General features: G+C 41.3%; 1 protein-coding gene across 2 annotated transcripts in view; it reads left to right on the forward strand.

The window, feature by feature from the left end:
- ical1 (islet cell autoantigen 1-like) overlaps nt 1-22,885 on the forward strand; it is a 137,663-nt gene that overhangs the window by 44,438 nt on the left and 70,340 nt on the right. For both annotated transcript variants that reach the window (XM_063051553.1, XM_063051552.1), the window contains exons 4-6: nt 7,734-7,806; nt 21,919-22,042; nt 22,627-22,825. In XM_063051553.1, coding sequence (XP_062907623.1) covers nt 7,734-7,806; nt 21,919-22,042; nt 22,627-22,825 — 396 coding nt within the window. The remainder of the gene's footprint in view (nt 1-7,733; nt 7,807-21,918; nt 22,043-22,626; nt 22,826-22,885) is intronic.

Genomic DNA, 22,885 nt, shown 5'->3' on the forward strand with positions numbered 1-22,885 from the left:
CATTTCGAAAGGACAAGAATATAATGTTGAGGGTTTATAAGGCCAGACCACACTTGGAGCATCGTGGGCAGTTTTGAAGAAAGAGATGTGCTGCCATTAAATAGGGTCCAGAGGAGCTTCATGAGAATGATCCTGGGAACAAAAGAGTTAATTTCAGGAGCATTTGATGGCTCTGTGCCTGTGCACACTGGAGTTCAGATGAACAAGGGGAGGGGGGATCTCATTGAAACATATTGAATATTGAAAGGCCTCTATAGAGTGGATGAGGAGACGATGTTTCCCATAACGAGGGTGTCAAGGATCAGAGAGCACAGCCTCAGAATAGAAGGACATTCTTTTAGAACAGAGATGAGGAATTTTTTAGCCAGAAGGTGATGAATCTTTGGAATCCATTGCCACAGACGGTGTGGAGGTCAAATCACCTTTTTCACAGGTTTTGAATGCTTCTTTTTGTCTTTGTGCCTCTTGACTAGTCGAGTTCATTGTCATGTCCGTAAGTACAGTGAGGTACAGGTACAATGAAAAACTTGCTTGTAGCAATATCTTAGTCATGTAGATACAAGCAACGAACAGTATATAAATGTATGTAATACTCTATGGTACAATTTTTAAAAACCTGTGCAAAAATTAGACCTTAATGCAAAATGAACAAAGATACATTTGAAGGCGAATCCATGGTAGTGCAGATAATACGAGGGCTGATTGATAAGTTCATGGCCTAAGATAGAAGAATTCAGAGTTCAGCAGAGGAGGACAAAGGGCTTAATTAGGAAGGGGAAAAAAGATTATGAGAGAAAACTGGCAGGGAACATAAAAACTGACTGTAAAAGCTTTTATAGATATGTAAAAAGGAAAAGACTGGTAAAGACAAATGTAGGTCCCCTACAGACAGAAACAGGTGAATTGATTATGGGGAGCAAGGACATGGCAGACCAATTGAATAATTACTTTGGTTCTGTCTTCACTAAGGAGGACATAAATAATCTTCCAGAAATAGTAGGGGACAGAGGGTCCAGTGAGATGGAGGAACTGAGCGAAATACATGTTAGTAGGGAAGTGGTGTTAGGTAAATTGAAGGGATTGAAGGCAGATAAATCCCCAGGGCCAGATGGTCTGCATCCTAGAGTGCTTAAGGAAGTAGCCCAAGAAATAGTGGATGCATTAGTGATAATTTTTCAAAACTCGTTAGATTCTGGACTAGTTCCTGAGGATTGGAGGGTGGCTAATGTAACCCCACTTTTTAAAAAAGGAGGGAGAGAGAAACCGGGGAATTATAGGCCGGTTAGCCTAACGTCGGTGGTGGGGAAACTGCTGGAGTCAGTTATCAAAGATGTGATAACAGCACATTTGGAAAGCGGTGAAATGATCGGACAAAGTCAGCATGGATTTGTGAAAGGAAAATCATGTCTGACGAATCTCATAGAATTTTTTGAGGATGTAACTAGTAGAGTGGATAGGGGAGAACCAGTGGATGTGGTATATTTGAATTTTCAAAAGGCTTTTGACAAGGTCCCACACAGGAGATTAGTGTGCAAACTTAAAGCACACGGTATTGGGGGTAAGGTATTGATATGGATGGAGAATTGGTTAGCAGACAGGAAGCAAAGAGTGGGAATAAATGGGACCTTTTCAGAATGGCAGGCGGTGACTAGTGGGGTACCGCAAGGCTCAGTGCTGGGACCCCAGTTGTTTACAATATATATTAATGACTTGGATGAGGGAATTAAATGCAGCATCTCCAAGTTTGCGGATGACACGAAGCTGGGTGGCAGTGTTAGCAGTGAGGAGGATGCTAAGAGGATGCAGAGTGACTTGGATAGGTTGGGTGAGTGGGCAAATTCATGGCAGATGCAATTTAATGTGGATAAATGTGAAGTTATCCACTTTGGTGGCAAAAATAGGAAAACAGATTATTATCTGAATGGTGGCCGATTAGGAAAAGGGGAGGTGCAACGAGACCTGGGTGTCATTATACACCAGTCATTGAAAGTGGGCATGCAGGTACAGCAGGCGGTGAAAAAGGCGAATGGTATGCTGGCATTTATAGCGAGAGGATTCGAGTACAGGAGCAGGGAGGTACTACTGCAGTTGTACAAGGCCTTGGTGAGACCACACCTGGAGTATTGTGTGCAGTTTTGGTCCCCTAATCTGAGGAAAGACATCCTTGCCATAGAGGGAGTACAAAGAAGGTTCACCAGATTGATTCCTGGGCTGGCAGGACTTTCATATGAAGAAAGACTGGATGAACTGGGCTTGTACTAGTTGGAATTTAGAAGATTGAGGGGGGATCTGATTGAAACGTATAAAATCCTAAAGGGATTGGACAGGCTAGATGCAGGAAGATTGTTCCCGATGTTGGGGAAGTCCAGAACAAGGGGTCACAGTTTGAGGATAAAGGGGAAGCCTTTTAGGACCGAGATTAGGAAAAACTTCTTCACACAGAGAGTGGTGAATCTGTGGAATTCTCTGCCACAGGAAACAGTTGGGGCCAGTTCATTGGCTATATTTAAGAGGGAGTTAGATATGGCCCTTGTGGCTACGGGGGTCAGGGGGTATGGAGGGAAGGCTGGGGCGGGGTTCTGAGTTGGATGATCAGCCATGATCATAATAAATGGCGGTGCAGGCTCGAAGGGCCAAATGGCCTACTCCTGCACCTATTTTCTATGTTTCTAAGTCAATTTTAGAAAACCTGGCAGATTTATTTTTCAATATAGTCCTCTCCTACGTTTACACACTTAGTCCAGCAGTTGTGGAGCATACAGATCTTGGACCTCCAGGAAGTGTCCACAGATGAGTGATTGATAAGTTCGTGGCCAAAGGTAGAAGGAGATGAGTTATACAGCTCTCGTTACATGCACATGCAGTTCAATGCTTTGAGTGATTATGCTGAAAGTTTGAAGTTAATAACTCATCTGCTACCTTAGGCCATGAACTTATCAATCACCCCTCATATGAAAGATAATAGGAAACTGGGTAATAACTACTCCCAGTTGTTCTGAGCATTGAGTATGTTTGGAAGTTCGGTTGGTGAAGGCTTTGCTTGACTGTAACTTCTCCACTTAGTGAAACAGCCTGACCAGCATCCGTGTTTAGTGACCACTTGGAGAGCTCGCAGGAGGACAACTACTGGCTGTAGGGCCCATATTTGGGCAAAATTCAATTCTTTCCCAATAAGAGGGGAGAGGATCAGAGGAAGGAAAATAAAACTGCCGAAGCAGTGGCAACGCTAGTGGAGGGTTTTCTATTTAGGAAATGAGGCAAGAGTCAGCTGAAGTTCCAGTGGAAATGTTTGAATTTAGCTTGTTCCATCTCTATTAAAGGAGTGCAGCACACTGCACCACCATTCTATTGCCTAACATCTTACAGTTAGCATGTTTATTAGTTTTATCACCAGGTGAGAAGTGTTCAGTTTTTTTCATTACTACTAATTCTGTGTGACATTTATGACAGTCCTGTAACAGCTGCTTCCTCTGTTTACAATTTTCATTTAATATTTAGCTCTGAGCATGCATTGCACTAAGAATGGGGTAGTTTTTAATGTAATTACCCCGCAGTTAGCTATGAAAGAGTGGAAAACACAGAAAAAATAATTTCTGTGTTGTCACGGACAACAGAGAACCTTAAATTCTCCTCAAACTGTCTTGTGTGCAACATGATTGGGATAAAATTGAAAGGTTACCTGCCGTCAAAGCCTTATTATATTCCAAATGCAACATTGCTACAGGTAGCTTTGCCTTAAAGTAGAGCTGAGTCACTGCAGTGTAAATTGAAAGTCGAAGCCATCTTTACTTCCTGATGAAGGATCTCATCCCAAAACAGCAGCTCTTTATTCTATTGGTGCTGCTTGACCTGCTAAGTTCTTCTAACATTTTATGTGTTTTACTCTTTACAGTGAGCTGCTTTCATTTTTAGCAAAGCCAACCTTCCTAACTCTAGATTTATGTTATAGTGCATCTCATTGTCTCTGCAGGTAAATATAAATCTATTTTTACAAAAATTGCAACCCCAGTATTTCCATCTTCCTGTGTTAGGCAGAATAAGCCTGAACATCCTACTGCTCCTGTGGGATACTGTGTTATCCAGTAGCAGTTTCCTGTCGCTGTATCTGTGTTAACAACATGTAGAGTAAACAAGGGATTTATCATCTGGCTTCTACTGATATTGTCCTTGAGCACAATCATTTGTAGGTACTTTATTAATGTCTCTTACTCTCCGGTGTACAAATAAAATCACACTGAACTTTGATTTCACTGTCAGAAATAATGGCATGGAGTTTCCATCAGAGATGCATATGTTTTATGGGATTACCTCTCCTTTGAGATTTGCTTCTTCTATGGGAAGAATGGGAATGCGCCGGAGGGCTGGCCCTTTGTCAGTGGAAGGGAGCTCCTGACTGACTAGAGTACCATTAGATTGTATCGACCTTACAGAATCAACATGCCACTGCCTAGGCAGCACTGCATCTAAGTATGTGGGTGGTCAGACCACATTGATTTTGGACCCGGGAGTCATAAAGAGATTTCTAACGTGCAGTCATAGCTGTCATTCCAGTTCTGAAAAAGCCTTAAAAATGTAATCTCAGTCAAAAATAAGCCCTAAATATTTTGGGTGTCTGGTATGTTTTGTGTTAAACTTGTGCCACATTCCGCTATTGTACACGTTATCTTTCTTTGTGCCTTCTTTTATTCTGAATCGCAAAGGGTGAATGAACATGCAAAAGGATAGCAATAGGCCACTTGGCCCTTCAAGCTGGCTCTGCCATTGCACAGAAACATGGCTGATCTCACTGTAACTTTAACATTGCATTCCCAAATCCATGGTAATGCTTGATCATCAAGAGTCTGTATATTCATTGCGCCCTTTGAAGATGAGAGTTCCAAAGACTCATGTCTTTCAGAGAGAATAAAAATGAATACTCAGCCCTGTTTAAATAAATTTTTTTTAGCAGTAACCCCTGATCTAGATTCTCCCACAAACAACTATTCTCTCCACATCCAACCTGTAAGCTTCATTTGGCTTGATGTTAATTTGACAAGGGCTTGCATATGTTATTTTTGAAGGCAATCTGCAAGAATGTCCTGGAGAAACTCAGCAGATCAGGCAGCATCTGTGGAGGCAAAGAGATGGTTATCATTTCAGGTCAAAAGTGCAATGTCTGTTGAGTTCCTCCAGCAGTTTGTTTTTTGCTCCAGGTTCCTGCACCTGTAGTCCCTTGTCTGCAGGGACATCCTGATGTACCAGTTAACATCAGTGAATCAGCACCAATGTGTTTGCTTTCTTAGGAGGTTAAGGAATGTTGGCTTCTTGTCAGAAATTTTAAAAAGAGCTACAGGGAGTAGTGGATTCAGTCCAATACATCATAGGCACATCCATCCCACCTTTGGTGGTATCTACAGGAGGTGCATCCTAAGAAGGCAATGTCAATCATCAAAGATCCCCACTACCTGAGCCACCATCGGGCAGGAGGTACAGAAGCCTGAAGTCGCACACCGCACCACCAGATTCAAGAAAATGCTATTTCCTCAAGCATTTAGACCTTGAAACAACTGGCAAAACCCTAATCAATACAATTTAACAACCGGCCATGAAAAGTCCTTGGTAAGTAGGATTAAGGTGAATCCCAAGGGATTCTATACATACATCAAGAGCAAGAGGATGATGACGGAGAGGGTGGGATCACTCAAGGATAAAGGGGGGAACATTTGCTTGGATGTGGAGAACGTGAGTGAGGTACTTAATGAGTACTTTGCTTCAGTATTTACCAAGGAAAAGGATATGGAGGGGCCAGGAGATCAGTGCTGAGTGTATAAATACATTAGGGAGTTTAGAGGACACAGAGGAGGAAGTGTTCGACCTCCCAATGAGTATTAAAGTGGACAAGTCCCCAGGGCCTGATGGGATTTACCCCAGGTTATTGAAGGAGGCAAGAGATGAGATTGCTGGGGCCTTGACCAGTATCTTTGTGTCCTTTTTAGCCATAGGCAAGGACCCAGAGGACTGGCAAGTGGCTAATGTTGTGACTCTATGTAAGAAAGGAATTATAGACCGGTGAGTCTCACGTTATTTGTAGGAAAATTGGTGGAGAAAATTCTTAGAGATAGGATATATGAGCATTTGGAAATCCATGGCCTAATTAGGGAGAACCAGCCAGCATGGCTTTGTGAGGGGCTGGTCGTGTGTTATCAATTTGATTGAGTTTTTTGACAAAGTGACGAGAGAGATCGATAAGGGTAGGGCAGTGGATGTTGTCTACATGGATTTTAGTAAGATATTTGACAAAGCCCTTCATGGGATGCTAATCCAGAGGCTTTTATTAGTTGAGGCATTGAGTTCAAAAGTCAAGAGGTTATGTTGCAACTTGTAAAACTCTGGTTAGTTCACATCTGGTGTATTGCATTCATTTCTATTTGCCCCACTATAGAAAGGATGTTGAGGCTTTGGAGAGGTTGCCCAGTTTAGAGGGCATGAGGTCTCTTCATGAGAAGCTAGATAAACTTGGTTTGTTGTCTCTGGAGCGGCAGAGCCTGAGGGGAGATCTGATAGAGGTTTATAAGATTATGAAGCATAAACATAGAGTAGACAGGGAGAAGTTGTTTCCCGGGTAATACCAGAGGGCATGCATTGAAGGTGAGGAGGGGTGGGTTCAAGTGGAATCTGAGGGGTAAGTTTTGTACTCAGAGAGTGGTGGCTGCCCGGAATGCACTGCCTGGCGTGGTGGAGACAAATACATTTGAGGCTTTTAAGAGATGTTTGGATAGGGACATGGATGTAAGAAAGATGGAAGGATATGGACATTGCGTAGGTAGGAGAGATTAATGTTTGGGTGTTTTTGATTGCTTTTTAGTTGGTTCCGCACAACATTGTGGGCCAAGTGGCCTGTTCCTGTGCTGTACTGTTCTATGATCCATGTTCTATGAGTATGACTACTTTGACCACTTAGCACTAAAATGAGCTTAGAATTTTTGTTCAGCTTGTGTTTTATTGTAAAAATCATGTATAACTTACATTTTTCTTGTGAATGTTGCTTTCATGAGGCTATGGGCCTGTGATGCCGCTGCAGGTTAAGTTTTTCATTGCACCTGTGCATGCATTTACTTTTACTTATGATGATAAGGCCAACTTTGACTTTGAAGTTGAAGAGGTTCGAGAATGTATATGGACAGCTTCTGAAGTTTGAAGTACTGAGGTACTTTACACCCTTGTCCTAATGAGCAGCAAACAAATGATATAAATTTTGCAGCTTGTTACACTACCATCTGAAGCAAATATGCCATTCACATACTGAAAGATTTATAAATGCACAGGAGTTTAACCAATGTGTTTTAGTACTAAAGTAATTATTTAACGAACTAAAACATGTCTTCCAAAACATGTTTGGACTTTAATATGCTGTTGCTAGATTTTTAAATAGTTCTGAAGGGAGAGTCCGGATGGCTTTGTTGTTTGTGGAACTTAAGTGTTCAGTTACAGAGGAAGCCAATCTTCTAAACAATCCCTACAAAAAGCTCTCCCTGTGGTCCCTGAGGGAGATCACCAATTAATGATTAACCATGTTACAGGGCTGTCTTATTAAAATCTATGTTGCTTTGTTCAGGTTTACAGGGCTATTACAATTGGTTAACACAGAATTTTAGTGGAGAGGTTGGAATCTAAAGAGAGGTTGCTAACTATTGCTGGTCTGGCTGCCCTGCCCTATCCTTCTGGATCTCTCAATTCCAATGTTATTGTTTCAGATTTATCGTACAATACAGACATCCTGCATAGAGCTTCTGAAAGTGATTGAGAAATATCAGCAGAGACTCAGTTGTAAGTATGTGTATATTTCCTTTCTGTAGTGTTGACAACTGATTGCATACATTGGTTAGCAGTGTAAAAACTGATTGCAACATGGTTAAGAGGTGGGAGACAAATTTGCACCACTCAGTGTGAAATGAGTTTGGAAGTCTAGCATCACAATTGATCCACCATGATGAGAGATGTGGGGTTTTGCTGTTTGTTCTGTTACACTGGTTAGTCTCAACCAGGACAAGTTCAATCCAGGTGCTCTTGAGAACGTATATGTTTTTTATGATCTTTTGAATTTGCTCTGACAATCTATAAAATCATGGCTGATATGACTTTTGGTTTCAACACCATTTCCTGCTTAACCTGTATAAGTTTTGAATCATAATCAGAAGAAATTCTGCAGATGCTGGAAATTGAGAACAACATACACAAAGTTCTGGAGGAACTCAGTAAATCAGGGAGCATCTATTGTGAGGAACAAACAGTTAATGTTTTGGGCTAAGACCTTTCATCAAGACTACATCAGTTTTAAATCACTTTTAGTGCAGATATCTGTGTTATTCAAAAGCAGGAAATGCTGTTAACACTTAGCAGGCAGCCTCTGTGGGTAGAAAAACAGAATTGGCACTTCAGGTTGCAGATCGGTACCAGGTAATTTAGATCTATGTAATTCATCCTTAAATATGCAGCAACTGTGGTTCTCAGGGGTTGAGAATTCCGAAGATTTGCAACACTCAAAGAGAAGAAATTTCAGTTTAGACTCCCTCGCCAGGGGAATCTTCTTCACTGTCAAGTCTTCGCTGAGCTTTGTGTTTCAATGCTCTGACTGCTGTTCTAAACTCCAGAGGGTTTGGATTCATTCACTCAATCTTTCCTCTTGGGACAGTCCCCCTCATCCCAGTTATCTTTGCAAACCTGGGTTTCTTTAGCTTTGGGCAGTTATATCTTGCTTTGAATGAAGAGGCCAAACTGTGCAGCCTATCATGGAGTGTTGTCAGCAGAGTCCCGTAAAATAGTAGCTGCATTCAATTCCTTTACAGTAAGGGCCAACATTCTACTTGCCTTCTTCATTACTTGCTGTGCCAGCATACTATCTTACTACTTCAAGTGTCTGAACACTAAAATAACTACATTCTTTTATTGTGTCACAGCAGTATGACCTGCTATTCTTCCTTCTAAAGCAGATAACTGTAAATATCCCCTCATTACGATTTAACTGTTGCATTTTTGGCTTCTGTTTTTTGGCAACTCAATCACCTTGTTCATAACCTGTCTTAGATGTTTGATTATTCATTATTCAGGGCAATGAATACAAAAGCTAGGTCTAGTTACCATACTACAGTGCCCAGGAAATGACAGGAAATGTCCTTGCAACTGTTTGTGACCCAGACTGCTCTTAATTTGGAAATGAAGAATAACAGTGTGTGGGAGAGGGTCAGAGAAACAGCTCTGACAGGAGAACGGGTGGCCATGGGAATAGCAGCTGGCCTCATTGACTCTGTGAGTGAGTCCCCTCAGTGTTTCTGGCTCTGCTCGTTCTATTCCCTGATTGTTGAAGTGTGGGAGGGGAGTGAATACGTGAGGAAATGTCCCTCTCTATTCCCAGCCAGCACCCAAAGCAGGCAAGAAATTAATCCTGTTTTTCTCCCCAATGCTTGACCATATGTAGGGACTGTTCATAGGTTGGAGCACGTGCACAGGTAGGATGTGGCAGCCCTGGAGAGAGTGCAGAGGAGTTACAGTTATGGGGAGAGACTGGGTCTATTCTCCACGGAACAGAGGAGGTGAAGAGGATGTGACTGTGGTACATAAAATTATGAGGAATATAGATTGGATAGACAGCAGGAACCTTCTCTTAATATCAGAGTTAGACAAAATTTAGGGTAAGGTGTAAGGGATCTGAGGGGGACCTTCTGTATCCAGAGAGTAGCAAATCCCTAGAATACACTGCCTATGGGGGTGGTGGAAGCAGAACTGAGGAGATGTCCTGACGAGCACTTGAATTTGCTGGGAATTGAAGGCTGTGCGCCAGCTGCTGGAAGATGGCATTAATATAGAAGGGTGACCATTGGTCAGTGTGACTGTGGTGGCCAAATGGCCTGTTTCCATCATCCCATAATTTATGACTATGAGTTTTTATCTTTCTCGGAACACTTCCCCACCTACCCAAGCAGCATATAATTTGGATGAATTCTAGCTTTTTTCCCTGTCATTTAGTATCTGAGAACAAATAAGACATTTTACCAATGATAGCTTGTCAACCTAAAGATGACCCTTTTATCCCTGTATGTCACACTCAACGTGGCCACTAACCCATGCTGTAACATTTTTGGCACCTTAATAAATGCCTTTTGGAAATCAAAATACGTTACATTCACTTGCTTTCTTTATTCAATGTGCAAGCAATAATGAATTCTAATGAATTAGGTAAACAAAGAACACAGTTTTCCTTTGATAAATCACTCATTTTCTAAGTATATTGTTACCACTTGCTTGATAAAGGATTCCAGACTGATATTAAGTTATTGGTCCTGTAGTTTTCTCTCTTTCATTTCTTGAATAGCAGCATTATCTCTGTTGTTCACTGAACCTCTAGCATCTTACCAGAATCAGGGGAACTTCAGAAGAGCACAACCAGGTATCCAGTATTTTTGCCACCAGTTCTAAGAACCTAATAGCGTGAGCCAAAAGTTTGTCAACCTCCAGTCCCGTTAGTTTGCTAGTAATATTACTGTATTTAGAGACACAGCATGGCAGCAGGCCCTTCTGACCCAAGAAGCCCACGCTACCCAGTTACACCCATGTAACCAATTCACCTACTAATTGGAATGTTTTTGGAATGTTGGAGGAAACTGGAGTACCTGGAGGAAACCCATGCGATCACGGGGAAATGTTTTACTTGCATTAGTGAGCAGATGGGAATTGAACCTGGATTGCTGGCACTGTAATAGTGTTACACTAACTGCTATACTACTATACCATGCCTTAATTGTTTTGATTTTTCCCCTTTTTTCCATTTATATACTGACCAGTTTAAAATACTTTCAATTTCTTCATCGTTTGAAGATTAATACAAAATATTTATCATTTCCTTATTTCCTGAATAGTTGTCCTCCAGCTCAGCTTTTTAAGGCAGCAGGGTTCATATTTGCTACTCTGTTTTTCATGTGTTTGTAGGAGCTATCAAATCTGTTTTTATATTTACTGCTAAGTTACTCTAATATTTATTTGATGTAGTTTTATCAAATTTTAGTCATTTTGTTTTTGCTAGTTTCTTAAAGTCTCGCAGTTGTCACACCTAAGCTAATCTCATCTTTTTTTTGGCTAACCACAAATGGGTAAGACTAAGAATCAGGTTTACTATCACTAGCATGGGTTGTGAAATTTGATGTTTTGTGGCAGCTGTACAGTGCAAGACATAAGAGATACAATAAATTACAAGAAGAAATATATATTTAGTGGCCACTTGATTAGATGCCTCCTATTCTAATAAAGTGGCCACTAAGTGTATGTTAGTGGTCTTCTGCTGCTGTAGCCCATTCACTTCAAAGTTCAACATGTTGTACATTCAGAGATACTCTTCTGCATATCACTGTTGTACTGTGTGGTTATTTGAGTTGCTGTTACCTTTCTCTCAGCTTGGACCAGTTTGGCCATTCTCCTCTGACCTCTCTCAATTGCAAAATTTTTTTGTCCGCAGAAATACTGCTCATTGGAATTTTTTTTTTGTTTTTATGTATAATTCTCTGTAACCTCTACAGCCTATTGTGTGTGAAAATTGCAGGAGTTCAGCAGTTTCTAGAAACATAGAAAACCTACAGCACAATACAGGTCCTTTGGCTCACAAAGCTGTGCTGAACATGTCCTTACCTTAGAAATTACCTAGGGTTACCCATAGCCCTCTTTTTTTAAGCTCCATGTACCTATCCAGGAGTCTTTTAAAAGACCCTATCGTATCCGCCTCCACCACCGTCACTGGCAGCCTATTGCATGCATTCACCACTCTCTGCATAAAAAAAACTTACCCCAAATTCTCCTCTGTACCTACTTCCAAGCACCTTAAGACTGTGCCCTCTCATTTCTGATATACTTAAGCCACCCTGTATAACACCAACAATCATTCCATAGTCAAAGTCACTTACAAACCCCATTTCCAGAAAAGTTGGGGTATTTTCCAAAATGCAATAAAAACAAAAATCTGTGATATGTTAATTCACGTGAACCTTTATTTAATTGACAGAAGTACAAAGAAAAGATTTTCAATAGTTTTACTGACCAACTTAATTGTATTTTGTAAATATACACAAATTTAGAATTTGATGGCTGCAACACACTCAACAAAAGTTGGGACAGAGGCATGTTTACCATTGTGTTACATCACCTTTCCTTTTAATAACACTTTTTAATCATTTTGGAACTGAGGATACTAATTGTAGTAGATTTGCAATTGGAAATTTTGTCCATTCTTGCTTGATATAAGACTTCAGCTGCTCAATAGTCCGTGGTCTCCGTTATCTGTTTCTCCTCTTCATGATGCGCCATACATTTTCAATAGGAGATAGATCTGGACTGGCAGCAGGCCAGTCAAGCACACGCACTCTGTGTCTACAAAGCCAGGCTGTTGTAGCCCGTGCAGAATATGGTCTGGTATTGTCCTGCTGAAATAAGCATGGACGTCCCGGGAAGAGACGTCGCCTTGATGGCAACATGTGTCTCTCTGAAATCCTAATATACGCCTCAGAGTCAATGGTACCTTCACATACATGCAACTCACTCATGCCGTGGGTACTGATGCACCCCCATACCATCACAGGTGCTGGCTTTTGCACCTTTTGCTGATAACAATCTGGATGGTCGTTTTCATCTTTGGCATGGAGAACTCGACGCCCGTTTTTCCCGAAAACTGGCTGAAATGTGGACTCATCTGACCATAGCACACGATTCCACAGTCTTTCGGTCCATCTGAGATGAGCTCTGGCCCAGAGAACTCACTGGCGTTTCTGCATAGAGTTGATGTATGGCTTCCTCCTTGCATAATACAGTTTCAAGTTGCATTTCTGGATGCAGCGACGAATTGTGTTGAGTGACAATGGTTTTCGGAAGTACTCCCAAGCCCAGGTGGCTATAATTGTCACAATAACATGACGGATTCTGTGCACGTTTCAATCTTATTTTAACTCTGTCCCAACTTTTGTTGAGTGTGTTGCAGCCATCAAATTCTAAATTTGTGTATATCTACAAAATACAATTAAGTTGGTCAGTAAAACTATTGAAAATCTTTTCTTTGTACTTTTGTCAGTTAAATAAAGGTTCATGTGAATTAACATATCACAGATTTTTGTTTTTATTGCATTTTGGAAAATATCCGAACTTTTCTGGAAATGGAGTTTGTAGATCACATGTCTTCCCCATTCTGATATTTGGTCTGGACATCAAGTGAACCTCTTGACCTTGTCTGCATGCTTTTATGCTCTTGGCTTCTGCCACATAATTGGCTGATTAGATACTTGCATTAATGAGCAGATGTACAGGTGTACCTAATAAAGTGATCACTAAGTCTATATTAAAAAAACAAATTAAATAAGTAAATCAATTTTTTAAAAAAGTGAGCTAAAATAGTGAGGTAACATTCATTGTCATTTCAGAAATTTGATGGCAGAGGGCAAGAAGTTGTTCCTAAAACATTGAATGTGTGTCTTCATTCTCCCGTACCACCTCCTTGACGGTAGTAATAAGAGAACATGTCTCCCAAAAATATTATAAATGAGGTTATGTTGATTGAGGTTTATAAAATATTCATTGAATATCTGCCACAGACAATATATCATCAGAGTTTTTAATCTAATATCCTATTCTACCTTAGCCAGCAAGCCCATTTCATCTATATCATTGCTAGTATTTAATTTCATCTAGTTTCAGGCAAGACTGCTACAGATAAACTGGGCATGGTATTGTAATTAATCCTACCTCAACACATTACCAAGTCATAACTAACTTCATTGGTTGGTTCCACACATTTTAATCTGAGAAACTGACTTAAATTCATTCCATGAACATCATCAAGTTTACCATGAGTAGTCTGGCAAGAGAAGCAGAGAGGAAGGCAGAGAAATAAAATTCACTGGGGCAAAGAGGGAGAGAAAAGGAGAGGTACTGAAGTAGGAGAGAGAGAGAGAGAGAGAGAGAGAGAAACAGAGAGGGGAGGGGAAGGGAAGGGAAGGGAGGGAGAGTTCATCCTGACACCAAGCACCAGTTTGCTTCTGTGGCATTAAATGAATGTTAATGCTAATGAAATGATTAAATATGAATTGAATTCCCTGTTAAGAATTTATTTTCTAACTGCAGCATGGTGAAATTCAAATTTTGGCACTGTGTTTTACATAATGCATCTCAGGAGAAAGTTTTCATGCTTGTATTCTCCTCATTTTCTTCTCACCTAAGTGTTCTGGCAACTAGCTTCAAGCAAATATTCATTTCAGATGTAAGTCCACGCACTGAATTTGCAGGTAATTTTATTTTTGGCCAAGTGGAGGCAGATTGATACCTCACCCTCACTCCCCATCCCTCTCTTTTCTATGCACCTTTGTTTTTCTCTCTTCTGCATCTTCCTTTGTGCTCCCATGTCTCTCTATCTCTGTGCCTTTCTCTCTGTGGCTTACTGTTTTGCCTCTCTTCCCCCTTAACCTCTCTACCCTCTTGCTTCAGTCCCTCCTTCCTTGATGCACCATGCTCCTCTCTGCCTCAATACATTTCCTTCAATCCCCTACTCCACCTCTGACCCTTTCCCCCTGTCACTCTGCCCCACTCCCTCCTCTGCTTCTCTCTCCAAAACAAAAATATGTCTGGTGTCAGTAAGAGTGATGACCAGCAGATGGCCATAAACACCTCTCAATTACTCACATCATCAGAGAAGGAAACCTTTGTGCTTACTCAGTCAAGGACTCCAGACCCACAGTTATGACTGACATGTAACTGCTTCCTCTGTTCTGGGGCCTGGCTGAATAAAAATAATGTCTGCCCTGCGTATATGTGGAAATTTTGAATTAACTGGAAAAAAATACCTTTATGTGAGATCACCTTGCTGCTTTTCATTCATCACTTTCATTTGCACCCATCAACAGTGAGCATACACTAACTCACAGTAGCTTATCCTAGTCCTGTTCAAGCTCAGTTTTCCAGAGCCCAAGTTTGAAAAGTAAAAGCCAGTTGTTAAGTTGTAAAGTTCAAGATTATTGTCATCTGAGACATGTATACAATCAAATGAAACAAATTTCCTCTGGGTGACAGTGCACCCACAAAACATGTATTACACACAGCACATAAAACAAAATACTACCACAAATAAGTCAATAAGATATAATTCCAAATTCATGTAGTGGGCAACACAGGTAAATAGTAAATAGTACAGTAAACAATTCGTTGTCCTAGTGACGAAACCTCGATGGTGGCAGAGTATTCATTAGACTCACATGCAGAGGGAAGAAGCTGTTACCCAGTCTGACAGTTCTAGTCCTGATGCCCCTGTACCTTCTTCCAGATGGTAGTGGGTGAAAGAGATTGTGGGAAGGGTGGGAAGGATCCTCAACAATGCTTCGGGCCCTTCGTATACAAGAGCTAGTCCATCACAGGAAAAACCATCCCTACCCTTGAGCACATCTACAAGGAGCACTGCCACAAGAAATCAAGGACCCCCACCGTCCAGGCCATGCTCTTACCGCTGCCATCGGGAAGCAGGTACTTGGGTCCCGCACCACCAGGTTCAGGAACAATTATTGTCCTTCAACCATCAGGGTCCTGAACCAGTGTGGATAACTTCACTCACCTCAACAGAGAATTGATTCTACAACCTGTGGACTAACTTACATAGACTCTGCAACTCACCTTCCCAGTATTACTTATTTATTTTTGTATTTGCACATTTTGTTTTGAGCATTGCACATTGGTTGTTTGTCAGTCTTTGCTTGTGTGTAGTTTTTGATTGATTCTATTGTATTTCTGTTTTCTACTGTGAATGCCTGCAAGCAAATGAAACTCGTGATAGTAAATGGTGATGTATATGTACCTTGTTCATAATTTTACTTTGAACTTTGAGTACGATATTTTACATAGTAAGTTATGCTTTACTGCAATTTCAGTGAAATGACATAGTAGAATACCATTGATGCTTGAAGACACAATAGGATTGGACACCCCTTCTTTATTAATTTTTATCTTGAAATTGTAATAAATCGGCACAGTAATTAAAACCAAGAATGTTGGGCTTGCTTCTGCTTTGAAGTGTTGAGCCTGCAGGTGACGCTGCTTGCATGTTTTGTACCAATGCATGGTGTGCTGGTCTGTGAGAGTCTGTCCTGGTACAAAACAGTATGGCAGCATGAATCAATTATAAAACTCTAAATGTAAAGCAGCATGTCTCAACTCAGTTGAATCAAGCAGGCTGCAGTGAAACTAATATAAGGTGCTGATCTGATTCAGTGCCATTTTGTGGGACTTTGGTTCGACCCTAGCCTTCGGCTTGCTCACTGGAGGGGTGTTAAGTGAGTTGAATTTAAACAGTCTGAGCTTGGTCCTGATACATGCAAGCTCTAATGAAGGTCACATTTTAACTTGAAGATCCAAAGATAACTGTGAGAAAGGGGAAAATATCTTGAGGTATTCTTCCACTGGCCCTGAGCCAGATGTTTTGCGTACAGCAACTGGAGCTTTAATTGAAAATCAAAAATTGGCTTCAGATGCTGGGGATCTTACATACAAACAGAAAATGCTGGGAACAGTCAGCACGTCATGTTGCATCTGTAAAAAAAGAAAGTTAATATTTCAAGTTGAAGACCAATCAGGACTGCAAAAGAGTGAAATGTCAATTTTGAGTTGAGAGAAGGTCAGGAGGGATCATCGGAAAGGGGTGATTTCTCTGAGACAAAATGATGTTAAGTTATAAAGTTGTCGTGTCTGAGAGCCGAGGCCAGGATTGTCTTCGGGATAAATTGTTGATGAAGTCACCTGGTAGATTGAAACTTGTTGAATCACCTTACTGTACTCTTAAGTAATTTATTGGCCATGTTCTATGGACCATTCTTGAAATAGTGTTCTGTCTCTCCCACCAACATCCTTCAACTCAAAAGAGCTTGAAGTCCACTTTTTAAAAAGTTAGTTTTAAAAACCTTGTCTTGTAACAGAAGGCCAAAATGCTAAATCCTGTATCATATCCGTACACTGGGATGGTGAAACTCCCAGCTCCAGGCTATTAGAGCAGCTAAAAGAAACTGCTTCCTCTTTGGGTATTATGTAACTGTACCAAGCAAGCTCAAGTTGGGGTCAGCTGGTGAAAATTAGTTCTCTCAGCTTATTGCAAATGATCACTGTGAGGTGGTCTGGACTGATAGTTGATTCCTTGTTCTCCCTCCCCCTCTAACTCTCATCATTAAATCATACCTTGTCATATTCTCTGGCACATTTCCAGGTGCTATAAAGTTGTTCCGTCTGAGATACCTTTACTGCTTACTTGTCTTCAGCCTCTGCACTGTACTTCGCCACGAACATCTGTACCCTAAACTCTGCGTTCTCTTCCTCCACAATATAAATCCTTACCTCATAATCACTTCCTTCATCCTTCAGGGATGAAGGCAGAATAGTCATGGCTGGAGTTCCTGGCAGCAATTCAGAAGCAGGATAAATGCATCCAAAAGATGAAGAAGTATTCTAAAGGGAGGATGACTGGACTGTGGCTTACAAGGGAAGTCAGATAGAGCATTAAAGCAAAAGAGAGGGCATATAATAGAGCAAAAATTAATAGGAAGTTAGGGAAGTTTTTAAAAACCAACCCAGAAGGCAAATAAAAAGTCATAAGGAGAGAAAGGATTAATTATTAAGGTAAGCTATAAAGAGAATACTAAAAGTTTTTTCGGATATAAAGAGTAAAAGAGAGGTGAGAGTGGATAGATACACTGAGAGACCTGAAGGTCACCTGGACTGGATGGACTACACCCCATGGTTCTGAAAGATATAAATTTTGAGATTCTGGATGCATTAGTTGTGATCTTTCAAGAATCACTAGATTCTGGAATGGTTTCGGAAGACTGGCAACTTGCAATATATCACTCCACTCTTTAAGTAGGGAGCGAGGCAGAAGAAAGAAAATTATAGGCCAGTTAGCTTCACTTCAGTAGTTGGGAAGATGTCGGAGTCCATTGTTAAGGATGAGGTTTTGGGGTATTTGGAGGCATGTGATAAAATAGGCGAAAATAAGCATGGTTTCCTTAAAGGGAAATCTTGTCTTAACAAATCTGTTGGAATTCTTTGAGGAAATAACAAGCAGGATCGACAAAGGAGAGTCAGTGGATGTTGTATTCCTGGATTTTTAGAAGGCCTTTGACAAGTGGCTATACATGAGGCTACTTAACAAAATAAGAACTCATGGTAATCAGGAAAGACACTAGCATGGATAGAAGATTGGATGACTGGCAGGAGGGAAAGAGTGGGAATAAAAGGGGCATTTTCTGGTTGGCTGCTGGTGACTAGTGAATTTCCACAGGGATTGGTGTTGGGACCACTTCTTTTCATGTTATATGTCAGTGATTTGGGTGATGGAATTGATGGCTTTTTGGCCAAGTTTGCAGAAGATAGGTAGAGGGGCAGATAGTTTTGAGAATGCTGGGAGTGTACAGAAGGACTTGGACAGATTGGGACAATAGACAAAGAAGTGGCAGGTGGAATATAGTGTAGGGAAGTGTATGGTGATGGACTTAGGCAGAAGGAATAAAGGCACAGACTATTTGTTAAACAGAAGATTTGAAGAAACAGAGGTGCAAAGGGACTTGGACGTAGGATTCCCTAAAGGTTAACTTGCAGGTTGAGTTGGTGGTAAGCATGGCAAATGCAAAGTTAGCATTCATTTTGAGAGGACTAGAATATAAAAACAAGGATGCAATGCTGGGACTTTAAAAGGCATTGGTTAGACCGCACTTGGAGTATTGTGAGCAGTTTTGGGCCCCATTATCTAAACAATGACGTGCTGACATTGGAGAGGGTTCAAAGGCGGCTCACAAGAATGATTCCAGGAATGAAAGGGTTAACATTGAGGAGTGTTTGATGGCTTTGGGCCTGTACTCATTGGAATCTAGAAGAATGTGGGGGGAGGGGGATCTCATTAAAACCTATCGAATATTGAAAGGCCTAGAGGGAGTGGTTGATTCCTATAGTTGAGGAGTCTAGGACCAAAGACCACAACCTCAGATCAGAGGAATGGCCATTTAGAACAGAAATGAGAAGGAAATTCTTTAGCCAGAAAGCAGTGATTCTGTGGAATTCGTTGCTGCAGGCAGCTATGGAGGCCAAATGATTGGCAGACATCCCACCTGTCCTGGAAGTTCCGGGAGTCTCCCGCATATTAATAGTGGCTCCCTAATGCCTGCAAATTATATACAATATCACAGAAATCAATTTTTTTGAGAGCGAGCGAGTGAGAGAAAGCAAGTGAGAGAGCGAGAGCAAGAGCGCACCATGACCGAATGTTCCAAAAAATAGAAAATATAAAACGTACGTCACCCCAGACTACACTAAAGTGTACCCTGCCTAATAGGGGTCAAAATAATGACAGTGTTGCTCGCTGCACTGTTTGCAACAGTGACTTTTCTATTGCCCATGGTGGGTTAGGACTGTAAAAGACGTTGAGGTGAGTTTAACACGTGTTATTCGTTCATTAGCATAGCTAACGTTATTTAAACTAGCTGGCTGGCTGCTAAGGAGCTACTCTATTGCAGACATCCCACCTCTCCCGGAAGTCTCCTGCAAATTGATGGTGCTACCTCCTTGAAATGAGTTTTTGCAGGGTGGAATGTCTGGATTGGGTATATTTAAAATGGAGATTGATAGGTTCTTGTTTAGTCAGGGTGCCAAAGGTTATGGGAACAGGCAAGATAATGGGGTTGAGAGGGATAATAAATCAGCCATGATAGAATCATGGAGCAGACTCAATGGGCTGAATGGCCTAATACTTCTCCTGTATCTTACAGTCTTATGGTCTTGTGAGCTGTTTTGGGCCCCTTATCTAAGAAACAATGTGCTAGCAATGAAGGAGTTCCAGAGGAATGGTCCTGAGCATGAAAGGGTTATTGTATGCAGCGCATTTGATGGCGCTGGGCCTGTATTTGCTGGAGTTTCAAAACTTTGGCGGGGAGTGGGGATCTTGAAACTTATTGAATATTGAAGTACCTTGGACATGGAGGGATGACTTCAATAGTGGGGGAGTCTAGGACCAGAGGGCACAGCCTCAGAATAGAAGGGTGTCCCTTTAAAACAGAGAGGAGGAGGAATTTCTTTAGACAGAGGGTGAAATTGTTTGCCACAGATGGTTGTGGAGGCCAAGTGATTGGTATATTTAAAACAGAGGTTGATGGGTTCTTGTTTAGATAGGGCATCAAAGGTTACGGGGAGAGGCAGGAGAATGGGGTTGAGAGGAACAATAAATCAGCCATGATGGAATGCTGAGCAGTCTAGATGGGCCGAATTGCCTAATCCTGCTCCTCTGTCTTATGGTGGAATAGACATGTGGGTCAAATGGAAACGCAAGAGAGTGCAGACGCTAGAATCTGGAGCAAACTACTGAAGGATCTCGGTGAGTCAGGCAGTATCAATAGAGAGTAATGGACAGTTGATTTTTGGGTTAAAACCCTTAACCTAAAAGGCAAAGTGGCCCATTTCTGCTTTTACATTTTAGGTTCCTATCTCTTGTGTTGAAAAATCCTAACTGCTAAGCCTGCATTTGCAACAACATTGCCACTTATTCATAGCATTCCCTTCATCTTTGATGTCTAAATTCCCATTACTTACAATCATTAGGGTTTGTCACCCTGGTCTTTACCTTTGTGGCTCTCCTGTCTGTTCATTTATCTGGCTGATGTGGAAATGGTGGGCGAATGTTTAAGCTACTGGGTGAGATCTGATCTAGGCACCATCTAACCCCGCTGTCATCTGTCAAAAGCCATTCAGATATCATCCTGGAATGTAAAATTCAACTGCACGCCTGCTGTTCTTCTGACATTTCCCTTGCCAACCATTGACAGCAGTGCTGTTGCCCTCATCTCCTCTCATCTGTACCCCTATATCGCTCTGTCTCACTCTTCTTTAAACACAGTAAATGCTGGAAATACTCAGCAGGGACCTGGCAGTGTCACTAAAACCGAGACAGAGTTGAAGTCTCTGTTCAAAGACCTTTTGTCAGACTGTGAAAGTGAAAAAAAAACATGTTAATTATAAGTTGCAGAGGCAATGGGCAAGCAGTGGATGGAACAAAAGGAATACCTCCTATTGGCAGAGGCCAGCATTGCAGGGTAATTCTAGTGTTTATGAAGCCATCTGGTTCATGGAATAATGAGGGCAACTAAACATAAAGATTAGCTTTATTTGTTGCATGTAGATCAAAACGTACGGTAAAATGTGTTGTTTGCGTCAAATCAAATCAGTGAGGATTGTGCTGGGCAGCCTGCAAGTGTCACCAGGCTTCTGGCACTAACATAATATGCCCACAACTCATTAACCCTAACACATGTCTGGCATGTAGGAGGAAACCAGAGCACCCGGAAAAAATCCACACGGTCACAGGGAGAATGTATAAGCTCATTACAGACAGCAGTGAGACTTCAACCCCAACCTTACAGCTAGCGCTGTACCATACCATCCAGTGCTGCCTTTATGCTACCATGTTGGCCTGCTAGAGAGGGAGGAAATTGCCATGGATTGCAGTTCAGAACCGCTGTTGAAACTAAAAGAAAATTTGGAAATCTCCAGCTTTTCAGGTTGTACCTATGGAGAAAAAAGAAACAAGAAAAGCAAATTATTTGAAATTGTTGAATTCAGTGTTGAGCTCCAAAGGCTATAATCTGTGCTCCTTAAACTCATCTCTTTGAAAAACCTTTTGTAACCATCACCACCCTGATACTCCGTTCTGTTCTCTCACCAATATCCCCCTTGGCTTGGTGTCCATTTATGTCCTTGCCTTGTTTAAGAAGCCATACAAATGCAAGTTGCTGACAATGTAAAAAATAGAATTCTTTTCTTTAGCTGCTACCGGGCTAATGTGTTTCACTTCAATTTTTGTGATCTAAATGGTAACGACTGCCTGATTCAACGTTGCAGTTCTATCCCAAGAGGAAAATGAGTTGGGCATGTTCTTGAAGGGACACAGCGAGCAGGATAAAACCCCAGCAGGGAGGATGATGAACGCTACCAGCAAAGCCCTGTGTGGGTCTGCAAAACAAAGGTACTTTTACTCTCTGGGACCCAGGCCAACCCCCACACTCACGCTGCTTTTGTGCCTCACTTGATGCCTGCCTTTCTCTGGTATATGTGTGATGTTGATAATTACAATTTTAAAAAAAACTGAATAATCATTTGTTCACCTTGCAAATGGGACAGTGCATTCTGTCAGTATTTGTCAGAAGGTTTTCAAAGTCACTGGGGAAAATTTTATTTTTCTGATGGAAGTCTGAAAGATAATTATAAAAAACATTAATCAAATATTGGTGCCACAGGTGCTTGCAAGCTTGATAACAGGGATTTCAAAGGTGCTTTGAATTGAATTGTTACAAAGATTTAATTAAGTATCTAATATTTTTAAATTCTACATTCTGAAGTGAGAGAAATTGTAAAGTTATAGACTTCCATCCCTGGACAGAATATTTATACTTAAATGAAGTGATCCTGATTTCAAGTCTCAGAATGATGTTGAATTAGGAACATAGTACAAAACAGTAAAGTGAATTCATTTTAAATTGTCCTGTTTCTCACATCTATCTTTGATCAAAGCCTGGTCTCGTACAGCTCATTTTCCTCCTTCCATTCCAGACTAGCTTTGCATGTTCCACTCCTCCGACTGGCGCAGGAGGTAGAAACATTCCGTCGCCGGGCAGTGTCCGACACACAACTCACTGTAAATCGGATGGAACAATCTCGGACTGAGTATAGGGGAGCACTGCTCTGGATGAAGGATGTCTCTCAGGAACTAGACCCTGACACGTACAAACAGTTGGAGAAGTTCAGGAAGGTAGGTATTGTCCAGGATGAAAGTGTTCTAGTTTTATCGTACTACTAGTTAGTGTGTGTG

This window comes from Mobula hypostoma, chromosome 6 (genome assembly GCF_963921235.1).
Source record: "Mobula hypostoma chromosome 6, sMobHyp1.1, whole genome shotgun sequence".
Classification (NCBI taxonomy): domain Eukaryota; kingdom Metazoa; phylum Chordata; class Chondrichthyes; order Myliobatiformes; family Myliobatidae; genus Mobula; species Mobula hypostoma.